This window comes from Rhipicephalus sanguineus, chromosome 9 (assembly GCF_013339695.2).
Source record: "Rhipicephalus sanguineus isolate Rsan-2018 chromosome 9, BIME_Rsan_1.4, whole genome shotgun sequence".
Classification (NCBI taxonomy): domain Eukaryota; kingdom Metazoa; phylum Arthropoda; class Arachnida; order Ixodida; family Ixodidae; genus Rhipicephalus; species Rhipicephalus sanguineus.
In genome coordinates this window covers 54,010,077-54,031,176 of record NC_051184.2, presented here as the reverse complement: position 1 = coordinate 54,031,176, position 21,100 = coordinate 54,010,077, and the positions used below count along the sequence as shown (strand labels likewise).

General features: G+C 48.6%; 1 protein-coding gene across 1 annotated transcript in view; it reads left to right on the top strand.

Moving 5' to 3' along the window:
- Positions 1-18,322, top strand: part of LOC119405173 (MAM and LDL-receptor class A domain-containing protein 2) — a 56,891-nt gene extending 38,569 nt beyond the window's left edge. The window contains exons 12-19 of the mRNA XM_037671985.2: positions 619-759; positions 2,606-2,925; positions 8,992-9,076; positions 11,924-11,953; positions 13,631-13,804; positions 14,924-15,246; positions 16,581-16,656; positions 18,127-18,322. Of these exons, the coding sequence (XP_037527913.1) occupies positions 619-759; positions 2,606-2,925; positions 8,992-9,076; positions 11,924-11,953; positions 13,631-13,804; positions 14,924-15,246; positions 16,581-16,656; positions 18,127-18,173 (1,196 nt within the window). The 3' untranslated portion in view covers positions 18,174-18,322. The remainder of the gene's footprint in view (positions 1-618; positions 760-2,605; positions 2,926-8,991; positions 9,077-11,923; positions 11,954-13,630; positions 13,805-14,923; positions 15,247-16,580; positions 16,657-18,126) is intronic.
- The last annotated feature ends 2,778 nt before the right edge of the window (positions 18,323-21,100 follow it).

Here is a 21,100-nt window from a genome sequence, read left to right as displayed (position 1 = left end):
GTCTATACAGTCATCTGCGTATTTGGCATTTTCAGACACCGGCGTGCATACGCGTGCGCAGGGTTCCCCATTAGGGAGGCCGAAGGTTCATCGCAGCGCCCCCCCCCCCACCCTACTAAGTCAATGTATGGGGCAGATTTCGCGCCCCCACCCCTCTTAGGTGACTAGAAGGGTCAATGTACGATGCAGATTTTGCGCCCACCTCTTAGGTGATTAGGGGGGGGGGCTGCCCCCCCCCCTGCCCCCCCTGTGCGCACGCCTATGCCGGCGTGCATAGACGTGCGCATGGTTCTCCATTAAAGGGGGGCGGAGCAAGTTCCTTGCAGCCCCCGCCCAATGGACGAGTCCGAAATGAAACAAGCTTAACAATAGATGCAAAAATAAAACGGAGCAAAATGACGTGCTGCTCACTACCGCCTCCCTTTGGTCCCTGGCTTTCCAGGGGTAAAAATGGGGAGTAACTTTTTCTTGTACTCGGTCCGCCATTGTGGTCAATAACTTGCATGACCATAAATAATCCTGCACCTTAGACAATGAAGGTACAGGTCCTACTGCGTAGAGACATGGGGCTGACTTCGCGCTCCCATTATATGATTAGCCGCCCTCCCGAACGCGCAGGTGATTGCAACTTCGAGGAGGACACGTGCGGCTGGACCAACCCTCACCCGGCCGACGGTTTGGACGACCTGGACTGGACCCGCCAGTACAGCTACGGGGTCAACGGGCCTCCCGCCGACCACACCAAACGAAAGCCGGACGGTCAGTGACCATACATACGTCACGCGCAGTTTTGCTGGGATTATAATGCAAGCGCTTGCGGCTGTTCATTGGCCATTTATCTAGCAGCTGCATAACACAGGGGTACAAGTGTCTCATGTTTGGCAACACGAGGGCAAAATATCTTCGCGAGGTCTTCTCATTGTCTCCTTTGTGCATACAGCGTGGGGGACGTAACGAAACATGGGACATCCATTCAATTACACCATATCACAGGAGTCCTGATGTCGATATTACCCCGCGCATTCGTTCTCACGTACCTTCGTCTGTGCACAATTGCACACCTCGTGAGCCTCTTCGGTCCTAAGCGCAAACCTCCGTTTGATCACTCAATGCCTGTAAAATCTTTGCTTGCACTTGTATAAATATAAGGCAGAAATAAGACATGCAAGACTGCATGCAACACCTAGGTGTAAATGTAACGTTTTACGTCAATTTTTACAGCAATCATATCAATAATAATGACGTCATGAGATGTTTATATCAGGCGGAACCCGACAGCCGTGACTGATCTTTTGGACGACACACGAAGTAATAGTTATTAACAGAGATGTACCTGAAACGCTATCACCTTGCGAAGACGTGCATGGATACATAGCTTCCCTAGGCGTCTTTAAAAGAGGGACAGGTACCTAGAACTCCTTCACTACAGTCTAATTGCTATGATGTCTTCGAGTTTAGTACTTAGCGTAACCACCATCTTACGCCATGCCTACGATGTTCACATTGCGCAGTTTGTATGCCGTGCCCAATGTACGCTCTACATCTACACAGCTCAAACAAGAGAGATGCTCGGGGGAGAATGGTGGTTTGAAGTGATGAAAATGGACTGAACAAAGAATCGTTATGTACGCTTTTATAGTGCATGTTGTCTATAAATCTATGTGTATATGGTGCCTCGTGTATGGGCCCCCAAGCACCTTGAAGCTGCATTTTGCCCTTTGTCGCCTTTGGAAACACCGACTTTCTTGAACGTTTAATTGAGTGAGTGAGTGAGTGAGTGAGTGAGTGAGTGAGTGAGTGAGTGAGTGAGTGAGTGAGTGAGTGAGTGAGTGAGTGAGTGAGTGAGTGAGTGAGTGAGTGAGTGAGTGAGTGAGTGAGTGAGTGAGTGAGTGAGTGAGTGAGTGAGTGAGTGAGTGAGTGAGTGAGTGTCGCTGGCGCGACATTCCTCCTCACAGTGACACTTGTAAATTGCGACGACAGAAAGCTGAGCTAGTCGGCACGTTGATGATAAAAGATGGTAGGCGAGCAGACACGGACACGAGAGAAAAGACCAGAACGACACAAACCCCGGTGTTTGTGTTGTTCTGTATTCTCTTGTGTCCTTGTCTGCACGCCAACTTATTTCATAATGAGTCATTTGTATCCTAGGGTACGTACCCCGCTGCCTTTTAACTGCGGAGATGTTTAAAGCCGAGGCAGACCCCTGGGGATCCGTTGTCCGAACCTTCTATAGCCCAGCTGCGAGGGCGAAGCCTGACGAGAGGGATAATGGGGAAGGCTAAGTGGGTGAGAGGGAAGCAGAATCTAGCGAATTGAGCCTGGTAGAGAAAGGGTAGCCACGTCGAGAGGGTGAAGATAGGTACAAAGGAGAGATCACAGGCGAATCTATGGTGGGAGCGGAGGAGAGAGCATGATTGACTGTGCTAGTAAAATGAGTCGACCAATGGTAGCGCGCGCTCGAGCACAGGTGGTGTTGGCGAGAGCGGAGAAAGTGCGCGCCGATGCCACATATCCCGCTGTTTAATCAGCCTTCGCGGCGTTAAGTCAGTTGAAGCTGCGTATAATTTTTTTTTTTATTGTCCAAAACCTGACGCTGTAATCGCAGGCTACTACATGAACCTTGCCAGCTCGAGCCACCTGCCTCAGCGGGGAGGCTCCAAGGCGTGGCTGGTGAGCCCAAAGCTGGGGCCGGACACCACGCTTCCGCGGTGCATCTCGTTCGCGTACTACATGTTCGAGCGCACCATCGACCCGGCGGGACCGAGCCTGGGCTCTCTGCGGGTGCACGTGCTCCGAGACGCGGCCCCGGGTCTCTTCTCGCTGCAGACCGTGTGGAGGCTGAACAACCACCAGGGTCACCGCTGGCTCGTGGCCAGGTGCCCCATCAAGCTGCCCGACGGGAATCCCATCAACGAGGCCTACCAGGTAGACGAAATACTACCACACGTTAGGCTCAGTTTATGGTGTTTATGAAGAAAAAAAGACGACCTTTCTTGGGACCCTCAGCTATGGTAAAACAGTCCTACGGAAGCTCGCAAGCCAGTGTATATAGGGTTGCTGAAAGAGGAAACAAGTTCTCACTGACCTCTTGGTAGTGTGATAGCTGGAAACGTATGGATGACAGCAAGGCTGCTGCTCTTTTGTGGACTAACTGACTGGCTGATTTGTGGAGTGACTTCGACGACTGTTACACCCAGATGGGATCTTCCTCAATAACTATATGTTACTCTCTTTGTCAACACCAACGCCGGTTCAATCGGATACAGGGAAAAACAGTTAGCCACGGTGCGATAAGACTTGTCCTTGAGGCATAATAATATATGGGTATTAGATACGTGATGTAAGGCCTGTGTTGTGTTGAATGGAATCTGTGTCTTGTGGAACCTGTTATCTTGTATTCAGCGGTCATAGCTGGTCGTGACACTGTAGCGAAGGCCCGCTTGCATTAGTTAGTTAGTTAGTTAGTTAATTAGTTAGTTAGTTAGTTAGTTAGTTAGTTAGTTAGTTAGTTAGTTAGTTAGTTAGTTAGTTAGTTAGTTAGTTAGTTAGTTAGTTAGTTAGTTAGTTAGTTAGTTAGTTAGTTAGTTAGTTAGTTAGTTAGTTAGTTAGTTAGTTAGTTACAAGACTGTTTATCCGGTGTACGACTATCCTAGCCCCGCGAAGGGAGGATCATCGCGATGCAGCCACACATCACCTCGGCGTGACGTCCTCTACTCGGCGAGCAGCCCTCGAGTAGACGGCAGCGTTCCTATTGAAACCCTTGACATGTCCATATCAGATAGTACGCATCTGCTTCCATCACTGGGACGGAGCAGTAAGCAGTTACTCCCGTTACAGGTTAAAGGAAGCGAGACTAAGTGAATGGTTAGTACTGCGCCGATAGGGTTTGTGATGGTAGGTGTCCGATACAACGAAGTAGCAAAGATGGTCTGTAGTGCCATCTACTTCGTGCTCGGACCGTGGTACCCGGGTTCGAATCCCGCCTCGCGAGGAAGTCTCCACTTCTCTCCGCTCCTTTCCATCCTCCAACACATTGCTTAGCAACGCATAGTGACGCCATCGCTCGGCGAGGTTTTTCTGGTTATTCTGCGAGCAGCTTCGCCGGCTTCGCGACGAAAGCTCAGTCTACCAGCGCCTCTCAAGAGGCATGAGCACCATTCGCTTCCAGCTGGTCATCTGTGTATCACAAAAGAATTTGCTGCATCTTATGTAAAGCTGGCAACGCGACCGACCCAAAGCCATGTACTGCGAAAGGAGCCAGCGATCAAATATTCCAGAGCAGTGCTCTCTTGTTTCGACCACGTCAGGAACACAAGTCAATTCTTTATATTTCCAGCATTCTTCGTGGAAACTAAGCTTGTATCTCTACGACAAGAGGCACTGCTATTGCTTCCTTACAAAAAGCATGAAACCTTATTTTAATCTCGCGAATGTATGAAACGCAGATAGGTTCACGGTAATTATCAGGAGTAGCGTACCGTGTACCCTCAACTAAGACTCCGCCGATGAGCACTGCACCCGGCTCGGCAGCTGGGCTTCTGTGCCGCAAAACTTACGATTGAGGGCGTTGACGTGTGATTGTGCTACTGTTCCTGACAAAAAAAATCCCGCCATATCCACGAAGTGAATGATGATGAGTGGGCGAAGCTCCGGAGGTAAATCTGGTAAACCGTGAATCATGCGTACATTTCGAGGTTGGTGGCGCATCGGCGCCACCAACCTCTTAGGGATGGTAAAATCGATGAACGATTAATCGATTAAAGGAGCACCGTTAATCGATTAATCGTCATCTATTTCCGCCTTTCAATTAATCGAATTAATCGATTAAAACTCTTCGATTAATTGATTACGGCACCCCCCTCCCCCAGCACCGCCCCTTGACCGGAGCACATGAGTGCGAGGCGAGCGATGCCGAGACGCAGCAGTCGAGCACACCTACTCTTTTTCACTACAGGGCATATTTGTACGCTATCTGAACGACCCCAAAGCGGGCGGCGGCCCTATCCCATAGAGGCAGAAATGAACTCGCCCTGGTCTCCGTCGCCTACGGCGGCCACCTCCAAGCCCTGCCCAAAGTTTCGAGCGCGGACAGGAGGCGGCCCCACCCCGGCGAGGCAGAAATGCACTTGCCCGCTTCTCTCAGCTCACAGCCTACTACATTCACCTCCTCTCGCCCCCCTTTCTTCTGTCATGTGCTGATTAACCGTCGGCAAAGTACACCTGGTGCTTGCTTGCTATATTGCGTTATTATTACAATTTGGTGTGTATACTTTTTCTTTTGTCATGTCATAATGGCAAGCAATCACAAGAAGAGCGCGGTGTGGACGGTGTTCACAGAAGATTCGAAAACGATGACTGCAGTGTGTGATGAAGGTGGTAACCAGTACTCGAAGCCAGCGGCGGAAACTCTTTATATATCACCTGACCCCCCCCCCCCACTTTATTATTGTGCCAAAGAGTCATCCTCCAAAGAAAAATGGTCATGGCTAAAACTGCAATGTTGAAGACCCCGTTCGCGAAGGCACGAATCCGCCTCTTCAGGTAAGTTATTAGTATCAGTATCTCGCTCCTTAGCCAAGATCCTTTGTGTAACTTATCTTGAAAATCAGGCTGCTCTTCAATTACATAACCGATTATCAGGTCTCAAAAGGATGGACTGTTGGTAATTCGTATTCGCTCAAAAAGCTGGGTCCTCTTCACAGGACCTCTTCCTCTGTCCCTGAGCGGTATAGCTTCATTGAATGAAAGCAGCAAGGCGGGTGCGTCAACGCTCAACAGTGAAGTTTGCCGTTTTCTGTATATTTCAGACGTGCGAACGCATCGTCTAGTTGCTTATTTTATTTGTGTTCGTTTTGGGCTCCGCGCTGCTTCATCGTGTTTCATCGCACAAACTCAGCTCTCCTTGCCTTCGATAAACTAGCAATTTTCTTCGCCTGCAGTGTTTATGGCAGCTTTTTTTTGGTACATTATTCAACTCTCAGGACCGCCATGCTGGATCAGTGGTTACAGCGCTCGGCTGCTGACACGAAGGTCGCGGGTTCAAACCCGGCCGCGGCGGTCGAGTTACGATGGAGGCGAAATGGTAGAGTGCCGTGTACTGCGAGATGTCAGTGCACGTTAAAGAACACCAGATGGTCAAAATTTCCGGAGCCCTCCATATCGGCGTCCCTCATAATCATATCGTGGTTTTGGGACGTAAAACCCCACATATTATTATTATTATTATTTAACTCTCAGGTTTTATTTTTTTTGTCTTGTTTAGCTGCACAATACTGTGGTCAAAGAAGTGCCACATTGTAATATACGTTGTTTTTTTCTTGACTGGTGCCTATTGCCGTTATATTTTACTCCTTAGCAAATAAAAGATTATTGTTTACCCATAAATGAGAGAGAGAAAATATATTAGAAGGCAGAGAGGGTGGCATGAGCTAGTACGCCCCGGCCTGCTACGCTGCGCTGGGGAAAACATAACTGGGAAAAATAGTGAAGTATGATGATGGTGACAGAAAGAAGTGATCCGTGTGTGTGTGTGTGTGTGTGTGTGTGTGTGTGTGTGTGTGTGTGTGTGTGTGTGTGTGTGTGTGTGTGTGTGTATATATATATATATATATATATATATATATATATATATATATATATTATGATGTACTCATCTTTTAGTTTGATTCGAGATAAATGATTCCGATTCTGATATATAATAAGACATGACTGCTAGCGTTAGGTAGTCACTTCCGCAAACAACGTGCTCAAGCGCAGTTTGCTTGCGCTGAGACGCGGAAAACGTAGACTCAGCAGCTTGACATAAACACGCATAATAGACAAACTCCAGCACGTGCAACTACGACCTCGTCTCCACTTGAAGCACAGCAGGTGCCGCCATTAATTGGGCGAATTTGCAGCGCAAGGAAGCGCACTCGTGGATTATGAAAATGGTCTAACAGATCCTGGAGAAATGAATCTTTCAGCTAACGCTTCCACTCCCACGTCAGCCAGCCTATAGAGGCCCCCGTCTTCTGCTGTGACGCGAAAGGACAGTCGCGAGATACACTATGTTCCAATGAGAACTAACAGACAAGAAAGGCAAGGAAAGTATAGGGGATGTTATTTGTAGTAATTATGATGTAAATGTGAAGGAAGTAAAGTGGAAGAAAAGATAACTTGCCGCGGGCAGGGACCGAACCTGCGAACTTGGAATAACGCGTCCGATGCTCTACCAACTGAGCTAAAGCGGCGGTTATCCCCCCGTCCACTTTAGGGGGTATATATGTTTTCTTTGTGCTTAACAAAGAAAAACGACCCCTTAAAATTCTCCTTTCGTTTATATGTTCTAGTGTCTGATACATTAGACACGTTCACAGTTCGGGCTCCACGGTGGTCTAGTGGTTACGGTGCTCGACTGCTGACCCGAAGGTCGCGGAATCGAATCCTGGCTTCGGCGGCCCCTTTTTCGGTGGAAGCGAAAATGCTACAGGCCCCTGTACAAAAATTGGGTGCACGTTTAAGAACCTCAGGTGGTCGAAGTTTCCGGAGCCTTCCACCACGGCGTCTGTCATAATCATATCGTGGTTTTGGGACGTAAAACACCACATAATAATATTTATTATTATTATTATTATTATTATTATTATTATTATTATTATTATTATTATTATTATTATTATTATTATTATTATTATTATTATTATTATTATTATTATTATTAGCATAGTTCCGGCTGTACGCACGTGTTTGAGGTCAGTATTTTGCTGAGCAATCTCGCATGGGTAACCTCAAGGAAGTGATCACGTCAGTCTGCAATTATGGTATTATCGCGGGCTTCCACAATATCTAATGGACAAACGGAGAAAAGATGCCGTCCCTATGAGTGCGAGCGTCATATTTACTTCCTCTTCTTCCTTGTCTCTCTTTTACCTTTCGCGGGACCACCTCACATTCGGCCACGATGCATGTTTCCGTTGTGTCTTTTCGACCAGTGTGGTCGCCGAAAACGCCTCCGATTTCGGCGCGCTCGAGTAGGCAGGCTTAAGGAAATGCGACATGCTGCCGAATCGTCTATGGATGATAGACACAGGTCCTTCAATTCGTCACATCACCCAGAGACGACGGGCCATCTGTGTCCATTGGGCGAAAGTGCGAATTTTCCCGAAGGCGCAAATGCGCACATGTGATCTCTAGCACGTCTGATAGAAAGACTTCGGTCGAGATCAAACACAAACAATGCCTCTCAAACAATGAGATATTCTTTTTAAAGCATCCATAGAAAATGTCGATTAATCGATTAATCGATTAAAACATCACACTAAAACAATTAATCGATGAAAGGCTAAATCGACGAATGATTAACGATTAATCGATTAAAATTTTTAATCGACCATCCCTACAACCTCTGGATCGGTGGCTTGTTGTTGTTGCCGGCGCTGGCGTCTAGCTTCGGCTTCTCGAGCTTCACCTTAAACAACGCCTTTAAGAGTTGAACGCGATAGCGATATCCGCCCCCGTCCTCATCGTGCTAAGACATCTAGTTCATTCTTAATGTCTTATGTCATTTGGAGAAAATACAACACATTTTCGACGTTTTACTTTTAACAGCGAAGCACTTTAAGCCGGCCGCAAGAACTTTGGTGTGTACGAAAAACTATCATCATCATGAACCGGCATGTGGCACAGAAATTGGGCGAGTCCCACTACTCGCCGTTGGTCCACTAAAAATCAAGAAGGCAACAGACGGGCGGCAAACACCAATTAACATTTCTAAACAGACGTAGCCAGTAATTGAGAAAAGCTTTAATAAACCGTCGGGATTAACCCCGTGATAAACAGCTCCACTGAGAAGCAACCTAGCATCACCTATAGCTAAAGCTGGCAACAACCTAGAAGCAATCAGATTAGACTTCAGAATCATCCAGCTTTGTTGTTTCAAGCCTTGCGCGACTTTATGAAAGCTTCGCCATTTTTTGTAGAAGTTCAGTATCTTCACTCGCTCTCACTCAGGTGGTGCTCGAAGGCATCTGGGGTCACGGAAGGGTCGGCTACGTGGCAGTGGATGACGTCAGCTTCTTCGACGGCGACTGCAACAGTTGAGTGCATACCGTCTTGGTGGCTAAGTTTGGTTTTGCACGGCAGCGACCCACCCCATTAGTTAGTTAGAAGACATTGTCCTGTGCATGCGCTGAAACGAGACAAGCGAATGGAAATTGACTCAGTGCATTACACCGGTCGTACAGCCAGGCGTAGGCTGTACCTTTTCAGTGCGTACTACTTAGGGGCCCCGACTTGTCGTCCGTCCACTGTCTCATGTCGCATGGTCACGCAGTGGTCAATACAGGCCTGAAACGAGGCTAACGATGCTCAAGACCAGTGCAAGTAAACTTACAAGGTCTAAAATAGTGTAAACTTCAGAAACAACCAAGAATTAATCGCAATAATTTATCTAAAATTGCGAAAAACGCTTCTGAAACACCTGGCTGATACCCGCGCCGCGCAAGAGAGGGTGGCACCGCCTCGGCAAGCGCGCGATTGCCAAGGGAATTGCTGGGTTGCCCGTGCTACGCAGTTCCTCAGGTTTCACGGTAGTTGGAGCTGCATTACGCGCAGGATTTATAACTACACCAAGATGTACACAAGAACAACATTAGCGCGGGATTTAGAACTACAGCATGGCCTACACAACAACGTCATTAGCGCAGGATATTTTTTTTTAGTAATTTCCCTCGGACCTCCACATCACCAACTCCGTCCCTTCAGTTCAGGCTGCATTCGCGGCTGCGCACAAGCCGCCGGCTTCGTCATACTACAGTGTTCTAGAGTGTTTTTCTAGTTATAGTTCAAAAGTATTCTAGTTCACTGTGGTCATACTGGTAAACCAATAAAAAAAGTGCCAGTGCAATGCGGAATATAGAGCCCAAAAAGCATCCGCATTCGAGAAATGGGTCTGCGTTGTGGCCGGCCCGAACACTGCAGCCGCAATGCGTTATGCATGCAGATCCGGGGAATCCCACTATGTATCGTTTCTGCTTTATAGTTCCAGGCGAGTTCTGTGATACTGCCTCCGTGGATGTCTTTTTCTTCCTCTTGCTCCTCCTCTTGCAAACGAAACGCGTGCAGCCCCCGTTGGTCGAAGGGTCGCCAGTAATCACTCAAACCAACTAGGGCCACGCCAGCCCACCGGCGGTGATCATATACCACCGCCTCCCACGTAAGCAACGGCACTTGTGTGCGCCAGCTACTGTACTGGTGCTTGTACTGAGTGTATAGCACTAGATGAACATGTGCTTCTTATGTTGCCTACGCGTTGAATCCCGCCTCCCGAATCTAGTACCCCCCCCCCCCCACTTGAACTGTTCTTGCAGCGTGGCTACGTATAATTCGGACAAGCAAGAAAAAAAAAGGTCATTGATAATACCGCTAACTCAAACAACGTAATTACCTTGTAAATGTCTAACTCACGCCATGTTTGGCTATCACGAAATCGAAACCTGAAGGTACAGCGAAGTCGTGGCTGCCTGGCAGTGAACTTCAAGGCTAGCGTAAATAAAAATTACACCATCTCCCGCTAAATGGGACCATGAGGCGATGCGAAGCCGGAGCACTTGCACGATCGCATTCCGTTGGCTTTCGTTGGGCATGCTACCGACCTCGCGTCGTGGAGCGCGAAGAGGAACGCTACGCGCGTCGTGTCTTCCCTCTAGCCTTGCCGTTAATTCTCACAGGGCCAGCGGGGAACGCGGTCGTCAGGCGCGCGAGGGGGGAGCGTAGGAGAGGAGAGAGAGGGGGAGGGGACGCGCGTGCGCTGGCGCTCATCGCGGCGTTGCGCAGGAGAGGGGCGATGCGAAGCAGCGTTTCGGTATGTCGAGCCCGCGTTTCAGAGGGGGAGTGGAGAGGGGGAGGAGGTGTGTGGAGAGGAGGTATGTGGAGAGGGCTTGCGCATGAGCAGTAAGGGTGGTCACGCCGCACACCACCACCGGTTTGAGCTCCGCTAAAAGATGCTTCGCATCTAAAAGTTCGGCCGCGATACCTGCGAATTACACCCGCCGTGTACCCTTGATAGGCGTGATCGTGTGATTGCAGTCCGAAATTCGGCCATGGGAAACACCTGCACACAATAAACGACGCCGTAAAGGTCCGGCGTCCACTAGATCAAAAGGACAGAGCACACTCACTTTGCTGCTCCTATCGGTTGAAACGCCACAATAAACACGCACGCGAGTTTTTTTCACGCCTCCGTGATAACTGTAACTCGAGGTTTGCCGAACCAATTTCGTAAAAAAGGTAAAAAATATTAAGACGGCTTTGCACTAATGGTGCCAAGCCTGAAATAAGTGCGCAGCCATGGGCGGCCTTCTTTGTTTCTCTTTATCTTTATTTCACCTATGCCGCGACCAGAGTACAATGATTCCACATGTGCGGGCTGATGTCCAGATTCCTGCTATGCTGCATACACACATACATACATACATACATACATACATACATACATACATACATACATACATACATACATACACATACATACATACATACATACATACATACATACATACATACATACATACATACATACATACATACATACATACATACATACATACATACATACATACATACATACATACATGCGCGTGCGTGCCCCATTCAAATCTATGTAGAAGTCTATTAGCCGGAGGAATGTTCATCAAGGAAAACATTTGTCGCTACCTATGAGTACCAAAAAGTATACAAAGGAAACCCACGTGGATTACCCTAACATAAAAGCTTAGGATGCGTAGATGGCTTCCCGGGCCATCTCGCTCGATTTATTAGCGCCGAAGTGTGCAGATATTCAAGGTAATTAAAAAACTTCATTCATATAACCTAATTGTTGTGTTGGTGCAGCAAATGGGCTTATTTGTAACTCTCCTTCTCTTTCTTTCTTTTTCTATCACAGCGTTTCCCGAAAAAGCCAAGGCGATTCCGGGTAAGCATTTTGGTCCACAGCACTTTTTGGTACCTACGCGATGTAACGACCGCTTGACTTGACTTCACTTGACATCACTTGACGGCATACAAACACGGCACCTCGCAAACAACAACGCTGGTAATCTTCATAAAAGAACTGCGTAAATATCATTTGGAAATCAATTTCAGTAATTTATCAGAATCACTTGTTCAGTGGAGGGAATCAGAAAATACAGACGTTCAGGGCTGCAGGTTGAAGGCCACGAAATGGCTTGACGGTGCCCACGATCTCATCAACTTTGGCATGCTAGGGGAAACTCAAGCGCAAGCCATACAGCATTGCTTGCTATTCGTCTTAAATAAATACTTCCTTGTAGGAATATTTTTCTTGCGATATCCACTTGCCCTTACGGCATAATATTTTGTGTGTATATGTGTATTAGATGTGCGCCGTTAGGCCGGTGTTGTGTATGAAGTGAAGCAGTGTCTTGTGGAATCTGTTATCATGTATCCAGCAGTCATAGCTGGTCGTGTCGCTGTAGCGAAGGCCGGTTTGCTGGAGTTGACGGGAGCGTTCCAATTGCAACCCTTGACATATCCATATAAAGTGGTATGCATCTGCTTGCATCACCGGAATAGAACAGTACGGGCATGTAGCACCAACTGGTAAATGCGACCAGTTCCATGTTGAGATAACAGCTGGTGTAAGGGCCACCCCTGCCCGAAGCCTCCTAAGCACGACTTCCTCCGCCCTAGTAAGGTGAAGCGGGAGAGAACAGACACTCGGCGGCATAAGAGCGCGTGTATCCTGCCGGAGAACATTTTTACGGGCACGGAGTGTATTTAGGGGTTGAGGTGGAAGGGGAATAGATGGGAGGTCTGTATTAGGAGGGCAGTGTGCCTGTTGGTCAGCAGCAATATTGTGAGGGTTCGCAGCATGGCCTTGAATCCAATGTACCCAGACGCAAGCTTGTTTTTGAACAACTTTGAACTCAAACTTGTTCTGTCTGGTCGAAATTCAAACGGACGAGGTGGCTGCACAACAATCCTGAAATCAGAGGACGTATACTGTGTAGGAGTCCACTCAGTAGACTGTTAATTTCAGAGCGCGCTGATTGGGTAGAGCCCGAGTATGGACTGTTACGATCGGCGCCCGTTGGAAGTTTTCGAACTACGTGCATCCAATCAACGCGCATTGAAATGGCCAGTCCGCTCAGTGGACTCTTACAGAATAACCGTCCGGCAATTTGACGGCGTCACCGCGCCTTTTACGCTGCAGCAACCGCTTTCAGCAACCACTCATTAAGCTGCTGCACCGGTGCACCTTCTGCGCTTATGCGCTCTAAGAAAAGAAGAAAGAGTATGTGTTACTCATTTCGGTGAGCCCTGGCTTGCCACAAGCATATGACTCTCTTTAAAGAGACTCGTTAACTCTCTTTTGGGTCTCCCGACCCTCCAACGAGAGTATAATGATCTACAAAGAAATTTCACGTGTCTCTTTAAGAGTATATACGTGGAATGTTAGGACTCACCGAAATGAGTCAAACGACTCTTTTTATTTACCAGCGGAGCTTTTCGTTGCGCCGCGTTGCATTTAAGAAAACTATCATCCGACGCTGTACCTAATTCGACCATCCATTGCGTACCATTGCGACCATCCATGCAGTGCAGTAACATAGGTGGACGGCGTTTGCAGGCGAATGCTCCTTCGAGCGCGACATGTGTGGCTGGACCAATCACACGGAGACGGCTCCGACGACCAACCTGGTGGGGCGCGTGGGCTCGGCTCCCAGGGACTCTCTCACCTGGAGGCTGGCGTCGGTGGTCAGCAGGCCGGCCAACCTGCAGGATCACACGTATCGGGCACCGAGTGAGTTGTCGACTCGTCGTCTACCAGTCGGGCGCCGAGCTTCTACTGTTCCACTAACAGTGCTATCACTTATCTGCACAATTCTACGTACAATAAGCAGCTGACCATCCCTCACGACCGCACCTCTACTGTAACACTACGTCAACGGCTTGTCATTGTGGTTTCGTGCATAGATATGGATCCGTGTAAGGAGAATGCAATATGAGGCAGGAAGGTGGTTGACGTGGCGCCAAGCTCATTACAGTATTTGCCACTCTACCGTACTAATTCGAGAGGACGAAGACGTGGTGCCTAAATAATATCTGGTGTTTAACGTCCCAAAACCACGATTTGATTATGAGAGACGCCGTAGTGGAGGGTTTCGGAAATTTTCACCACCTGGGGTTCTATAACGTGCACCTAAATCTAAGTTCATGGGCCTCAAACATTTTCGCCTCTATCGAAAATGCAGCAGCCGCGGCCGGGATTCGATCCCGCGACCTTCGGGTCAGCAGTCGAGAACCATAACCACTAGACCACCGTGGCGTGGTGTGGCTGGTGCCTAAATAGAAACCAAGGAAGTAAATTGATCTGATGCAATGTCTCAAGAAAGAAACTTTCAGTGCCGCGAGAGGAGGATTGGGAAGCAATAAAATAAACAAAAACGAGAAACCTTCAACAGTTCTCCAGCAGCTGTCGCCATCCGTCGTGGTCTCTCAAGCAGCTCGTTCTTGACAGAGCCGCTTCACGTAGGCCTCTAGGGCAGCACGAAACAGCTGTGCGAAATTATTTTGGTAGGACGCGTTCGTGTTGCCATCCATGTGTTCCTCTATTGTAGGCCTTTCCTCTGCCTCTTTGAATCACGAGCGAGTCAGTTTTGCGTCTATCACTCGGCGTGGTTGCTTAGAGGATGAGGTGTTGTGCTGTAAGCAGAAGCACGTGGGTTCTACTACCGACGAAAATACGGAAGTACCCGTGTACTTCGATTTAAGCGCACGCTGAAGAACCCTAGATGGTCACACTTATTACGAAGTATCTCTCTACGGCCTGTCTCGTAATAAAGCCGTGCTTTTTGCGCGTAAAACACCAGTCTTTTTTTTGTCTTTCAGCACTCATCGTACGTTTTATTGCCCTTCGCAGCTGGCTACATCTTCTTCGACATCTTCAACCAGAACTCGGTGCAGAACCCGGTCCTTCGCAGCTCCACCATCCCGGCGCTCGAAGGCCAGACCGAGCGATGCCTCAGCTTCTGGTTCGCTCCTTTCGGCCGCGGCGAGTCTTCCACGCTGAGCGTGTTCCAGGCGCCCGAGGCGCCCCCCGCGGGCGACGACGGTGGCGCCACCAACGGAAACGCGGCCGCACCGCGAACTCTTCTGTGGCGCCTGTCGACGCGTCGCATGGACACCAGCCGGCCAGACTGGCGATACGGACAGGTCAAGGTGGCCGCCGAGGCACCGTTCAAGGTCAGCTTAAAGCAAGGTTGAGGACAAGTGCTTTGCTTTTAGAGCTAAAAAGGTTTGAGATAAGAAAAAAGCCCGAGTGCCACAACGTCCTGCGGAAAACCAGAGGTTCACAGGAATAAGAAGAATGAAGTGACCGGTAGTGGCTTAGCATAACAGCTAGTTGTCATAAGAGAATATTAGTTTGCCCGTGGACTTGCCGGACTGTAGTGACCAACTGGTAATTGCCATGGGCGTCGGATGAGGGTGCAAAAGGGGCACTTGCCTTCGCTCGAGCCACACAAGCCAAGCCACACCAACGCTTCCCCGCCCTCTCCCCCCCCCCCCACCCCCCGGCCGTGGTGTGCTGCACGGATATGCCAGTTAACCTTTTTGACATTTCGCAATCTTTCCGTCATGGTCGACGAAAAGGTCCCACGGTGAATAATGCATTTGGCTAAGACGACTCGAAGGCGAAAGCCATTTCTTCCCAGTCAATTGTACTTACTGACCCCCCCCCCCCCCCCCGCCCCCGAAAGCATCTGTACCTACGGGGTTTTTGCAATGCCTCTGGGAGCGGAGGCATCAGAAGCTTTCCGCACTTCACGTGATTTTAACCTTTGACCAAGCGTCGATATCTTGTAATGACGTCATTGTGTGATTTCATGATGGCGTCACAAATTTTCGTGGCATGTGATGTCATTGTGATGTAATGGGGTGATTGTCATCACGTGATAAAGACGTCTTGCACTGTTCGTGTTGGTGCCGGCGGTCACTTTTCGCGTTTCATGAGGAATCTATGGCTTTCGCCGTAAAGGGCCCCTAAACCAACCAGAAGTCGAAATTTAGTTGCGCGGTGTTGCAGTTGAGCACGAGTCTTCAACACACACGTAGCCGCGAGAATTTGTCGAAACAATACCGTAACAACCGAGTTACACGTGTTTGAGATCAAAAAGAGGTCCTCGCTCGTTTCGCTCTTTCCTTCGCTATGCTCCGTTCGTCGACTCGTCCCTCCTCCTGGCCGCGTGCTCCTCCTCACCACGCGATGACGAAGAGCGGCGAGCGCACGTAGCTGCGAGCAGACAAACAGGTTCTTTTTGTAGATGACGAGCAGACACGAATGTTGACGTCACGACCAATGCTGGGGATTACCGAAAGGCCCAGAGAAGAGACGGGATTGTTGCTTGAAATTTGTGGCGCGCCCGCGGCTCGCAGTGCCGCCGGGTTTGGCATTGTTGATCGTCACGGCATCCTGAACTCGATGCGTGTGTGTACTTGTAATGATAAAATATCATAGGACGTATTTTAAGGGACATTTATTAACATACACGGTACGCCGTTCTTGTGCGCCGTTCCAGATCCACTTCGAAGGGGAGGCCACGGACGGAGGCTTCGCGCTGGACGACATCACCATGTACGAAGGGAACTGCGAAAGTACGTCCTGTACTGCGTGTAAAGGCTAAGCTGATTTTTTTAAGCTTCACACGAAATCTCGAACGCATGTCACAAACGCAATACAAGCCAACGCTCTGAAGGCAACAGCGAGTGTAGTGAACACGCAGTCTATAGATGACAGTATGATGCAGACGTGTCACCCTCATAAATAACTGTCAGTGATAACTTAAAAATCAACTCTAGCTCTGGCGGAGAAAGCGGTTTGTGTTATTTGGAACGATCTACGAGAGGTATTATTCGAGCTCTTGTTGCAGTCTGACCGTGTCGCTATACGTTAATGGTAAGAAAATTAACAAACTTAAGGGAGAAAAGAAGCGTCACCAGGCCTGTTACAAGTGCGGCACGCAGCACTGTCACAGCTTAAAGGGGCATTGCAACACTTTTCCAAGTAATCTTCGAAAGGCTCATCAAAGGAGTTTATTACCTCACGAATTGACCGCCGCAAGAATTTTTAGAATCCGCCACGTACGAACGGAGTTACAGGAATTTGTAACACGCTGTAAGCGCTTTCTCTCTCCTCTCGTCCCGACGAGCGCGCTGGAAGCTAAGCAGGGAGGGATGACACGGGGAAAAGAAGTTCCGTCATGCTCGTGTCATGACCTTTAGCACTTTATTTTCTTTTTTTTTTTCGAGCGCGTGGCTTACTTTCGGCGGTATCGCGAGCGAGCGCGTGACCCCACTGGTGGCCGCGGTAACTGTGCTCACGATGCTCAAATCAGCCAATGGCCGTGGACCTTAGGCTTATGGCCCGGTCATTTAGGTTTAGGGCTTCATTAGTTGAGAAAAGAGCAGGCGATCTCTAGCTGACTTTGAGAACTAAATGTAAATTCCAAGCCGTATGCTGCGCTGCAGTGTTTGACTCGCATGCTCTAAGGAACCTCGAGTACCGATGCGCAACGTTTTGTGACCATGCTCAAAACGTGTTGCAGGGCCCCTTTAAGCTGGAGTAGCAGCCTCTTAGGAGCACATCGTAAACTATTTGGGGACGCTTACTGCAGCTCAGCTTGAAAAGTAGTGGTTTTCTGTGCACACAATCGCGGAAATAACATTCAGACGTGGTTGGTGAAGGATTCGCAGTGCAACTGTACGGACACTTTGCGGCGGACGACATCGCCAATAAAAAAAAAACTGCTATTGAAGTTAGCCCGTGATAGGTTATGGTGTAAAATACAAAGGGAAGAATCCGTGGACTGCTTTTACAATGCAGGGATCGTTTCGCGTGAAATTCGGCTGCGAATGTAAATGCTTTGAGCATGTGACCTTTCTTTACACTATCTTAGTTCTTCCTTGAATTTCTCGCTCATGCATGAAGTGCAACCGTGTCGCGCGGTGTCATGTAGGGTGTACTAATCGTAAAGAAGCATTCTATAAAAAGCGCCGATGATCTCTTGTAAACTTACACTCGCAAAAAAATAATTTCCCCCGTTTTTATTTTTCTCCACTTTGCAGCGCGGCCACCTTCTGCCATCATCCCTGCTGCATCAACGGACGTGTGAAAGTCGACGGTCCGCTCCACATCCGGGTATCATCAGAGCCAGCACCAAACAAACGTTTCACAGTCGTCGAACAAAAGCTTTCATATGCACACTCAGTCTCATTACTTTAGATTTAAGAGCAAAAAAATGAACTCACACGGTCTTTTATGCATTCGCCTAAGACGACTCGAAGGAAAAAGCCATCTTCTTATTCTCATTCGATTATATCAATCCTTGACCGCTCCCCCACCCCTCCACCACTTCCTGAAGCATTCTGCTCTTCACGTGCTGTTGCACTGCCTCCTTGATCTGGTCGCCATTGACCAAGCCACGATGTCATGTGATGACGTCGGTCGTGATATGACGCCTAGTTATGTCGTGTCATAATGACATCACAAATATTGGCGATCATAGAGTACCATAATAGATCATATTCATTTTTGGACCGTATTTTCAGTGACATCGTGGTGACGTTAAAGATGACTTGATGCACCGGCCCGTCTGTCCTACGTAGAAGCGGCCGCAGCTGAAAGGGATCTTATACACCACACTCGTACGGCAATCAGTGAATTTGTTGGTGTGTTTTACTAAACAAATATCGGTCCTTTATCGGTGTTTTACTAAACAAATATCAGAGATGGCATCAAGATGCCATCTCTGATCAGGTGACTTCTTGCATCGTTCTCGATGATGCTACCGGTGACGTCGACGGTCACTTTTCGCGTTTGATGAGGCATCTAAGGCTGTCGCCTTAAAAAGAAAACGGCCTGTGGTTGTAGCACTTCAAGTCGTATCGAAATTAAAGGCACGAAAGTGTCCTAAATAGTCTCCGAATCTGGCGTCACAACTAAGGAGTGCTTCAGGTTACAGGCGAAATGCTCGAGGCCCGTGTACAGGCCCGTAGCCAGGGGGGGGGGTGCCTAGGGGTCCGCCTTCCCCCTCCCCCCAAAATTTTGATGAAGCAGAGGTTTTTACCAAAAATAAATAATTGAAATAGGTGCTTTTCTCAAATCGACAAAGTTTTCAGCAAGTACCTCCCCCCCCCCCCCCCCAGAAAAATATTCCTGGCTACGGGCCTGTCCGCGTGCATAGATTTAGGGATTTAGGGGCATGTTTAAGAACACCGAGTGGTCAAAATTTCCGGAACCTTTCACTGCGGAGTCCCTCATAATCATACCGTGGTATTTGGGACGTAAAACCCGAGCAATTCACATTATTATCAATATGGTCGTCCCTTCGGGGACAGTTCCGGAGATTGTCGTCGACGCTACGGCCTAAATAGTTGGTCCCTGAGATGTTCACTTTGTTAAGCATATGCGTGGCCAGAACTTACAAGTCACCGTCGATAGCATGGTTTCTAGCCCCTAATCGTCGGTCTGGCTGCCTGATCATTGGCGGCCAGCGTTGCCGTCGGCCCGCCGGTAACTAAAGTCAATGCGGGTGGACACGGGGGCCTGTTGGCAGTAGGTCATTTCTTAAGCCTCGTTGTAGCCTGGCAGAAGAACAAGGACACCACAGGGAAACGCAAGACGTAGAAACGTACCGGAAACGTAGCGTTGAGTGTTGTCGTACGTCTCTTTCTGGCCTTCCAGCCCTTATCGCCATACGGCACGGTGCCATCTGTGAACGCCTACTCAAAGTGTGCACGGCGCAGTTTTCTCATAGACACACGTTTCGTTAGGATGGAAGTCTGCGCTACGAACCCCGTCTCAGACTAGCTACGCTGCTAACTGATTACATGACAGGCATGCAGGATTCGAGATGAGGATACCTTGATTTGAATGAGCGTGAGCTGCGTCGCACATGTCAGAACTTTTCTTTGCTATATTGGTCAGGGTTGCCGTTGGTGGCTACCATAGGCGTGCGCACAGAGGGGGCAGGGGGGCGCAAAATCTGCCCTGTACATTGACCCTTCTAGTCACCTAAGAAGGGGGGGGGACGCGAAATCTACCCCGTACATTGACTTAGTAGGGGGGGGGGGCGCTGCGATGAACCTTCGCCCCCTTCCTGATGGGGGAACCCTGCGCATGCCTTTGGTGGCTACTTTGTACTAAATTGGCTATCTTGCGACCCCGTCTGGCGAAGAAAACTTCAGGTTGGCTCCACGGCTACTTTCTCGCTACTTCTGAACGTCATTTTTGGCGCATTAGTAGCCATTGTTCTTATTATTTGCATATAAAATACACTGTTTACAAGCTTTTCTGTCTTATCAGCCGGTGTACGCGCAGGTCCTCCCAACACCAGCAGGCTGGTGTGCATGCAAGTACGAAGTGGCGAAGTTGCGTGCATGTTGGCAAACACGTGACTAGCGCGCTGCTCGCTGCGCCCGCCATCTATGCTGATTCTACGCGCAAATTTATAGCTATGCCTCCTTCCGTACCACCCCAAGACGAATCTGGCAGCTCGGTTTTGTATTAGCTCTAGAGCGTCAATGAAGGTTACTTCGGCGGGGTCCCACACAACAGAGTCACACTCCAAAATCGGTCGAATATGGGCAACATCCCTACTGAAACGTTCCGTACGCCATTTCAATAATTCCATATGTTTCCATGCGGAATCCATATGTTTTCCGTATATTTTTCCATATGTTTTCCATATATTTCCTTAAGATTCTTACGGAAGCATACGGAATTATTGGAATGGCATACGGAACGTTTCAGTAGGGATATGCTATAAGTTTTAAATTCGCATGCGAACATCGCAGATTTCTTTGAATGGTCAAAATTTTATTGTTCAATAATGATAACTCTGCACATAATAGACCCTCTGTTCCATTTGGCTACAAATTTGACGATAACATTCAATAGAATGGCTAATTTGGCGCCCAACGGCAACCCTAATACAGGTACACCCGGGGTGCTATCTTGGACGCAGTCAAATTCCGCCATCTTGTCGGGTTTCATAATGGCGGCATTTTAAGCCAATCGGAGAGGCCGTAGCAGCCCTCC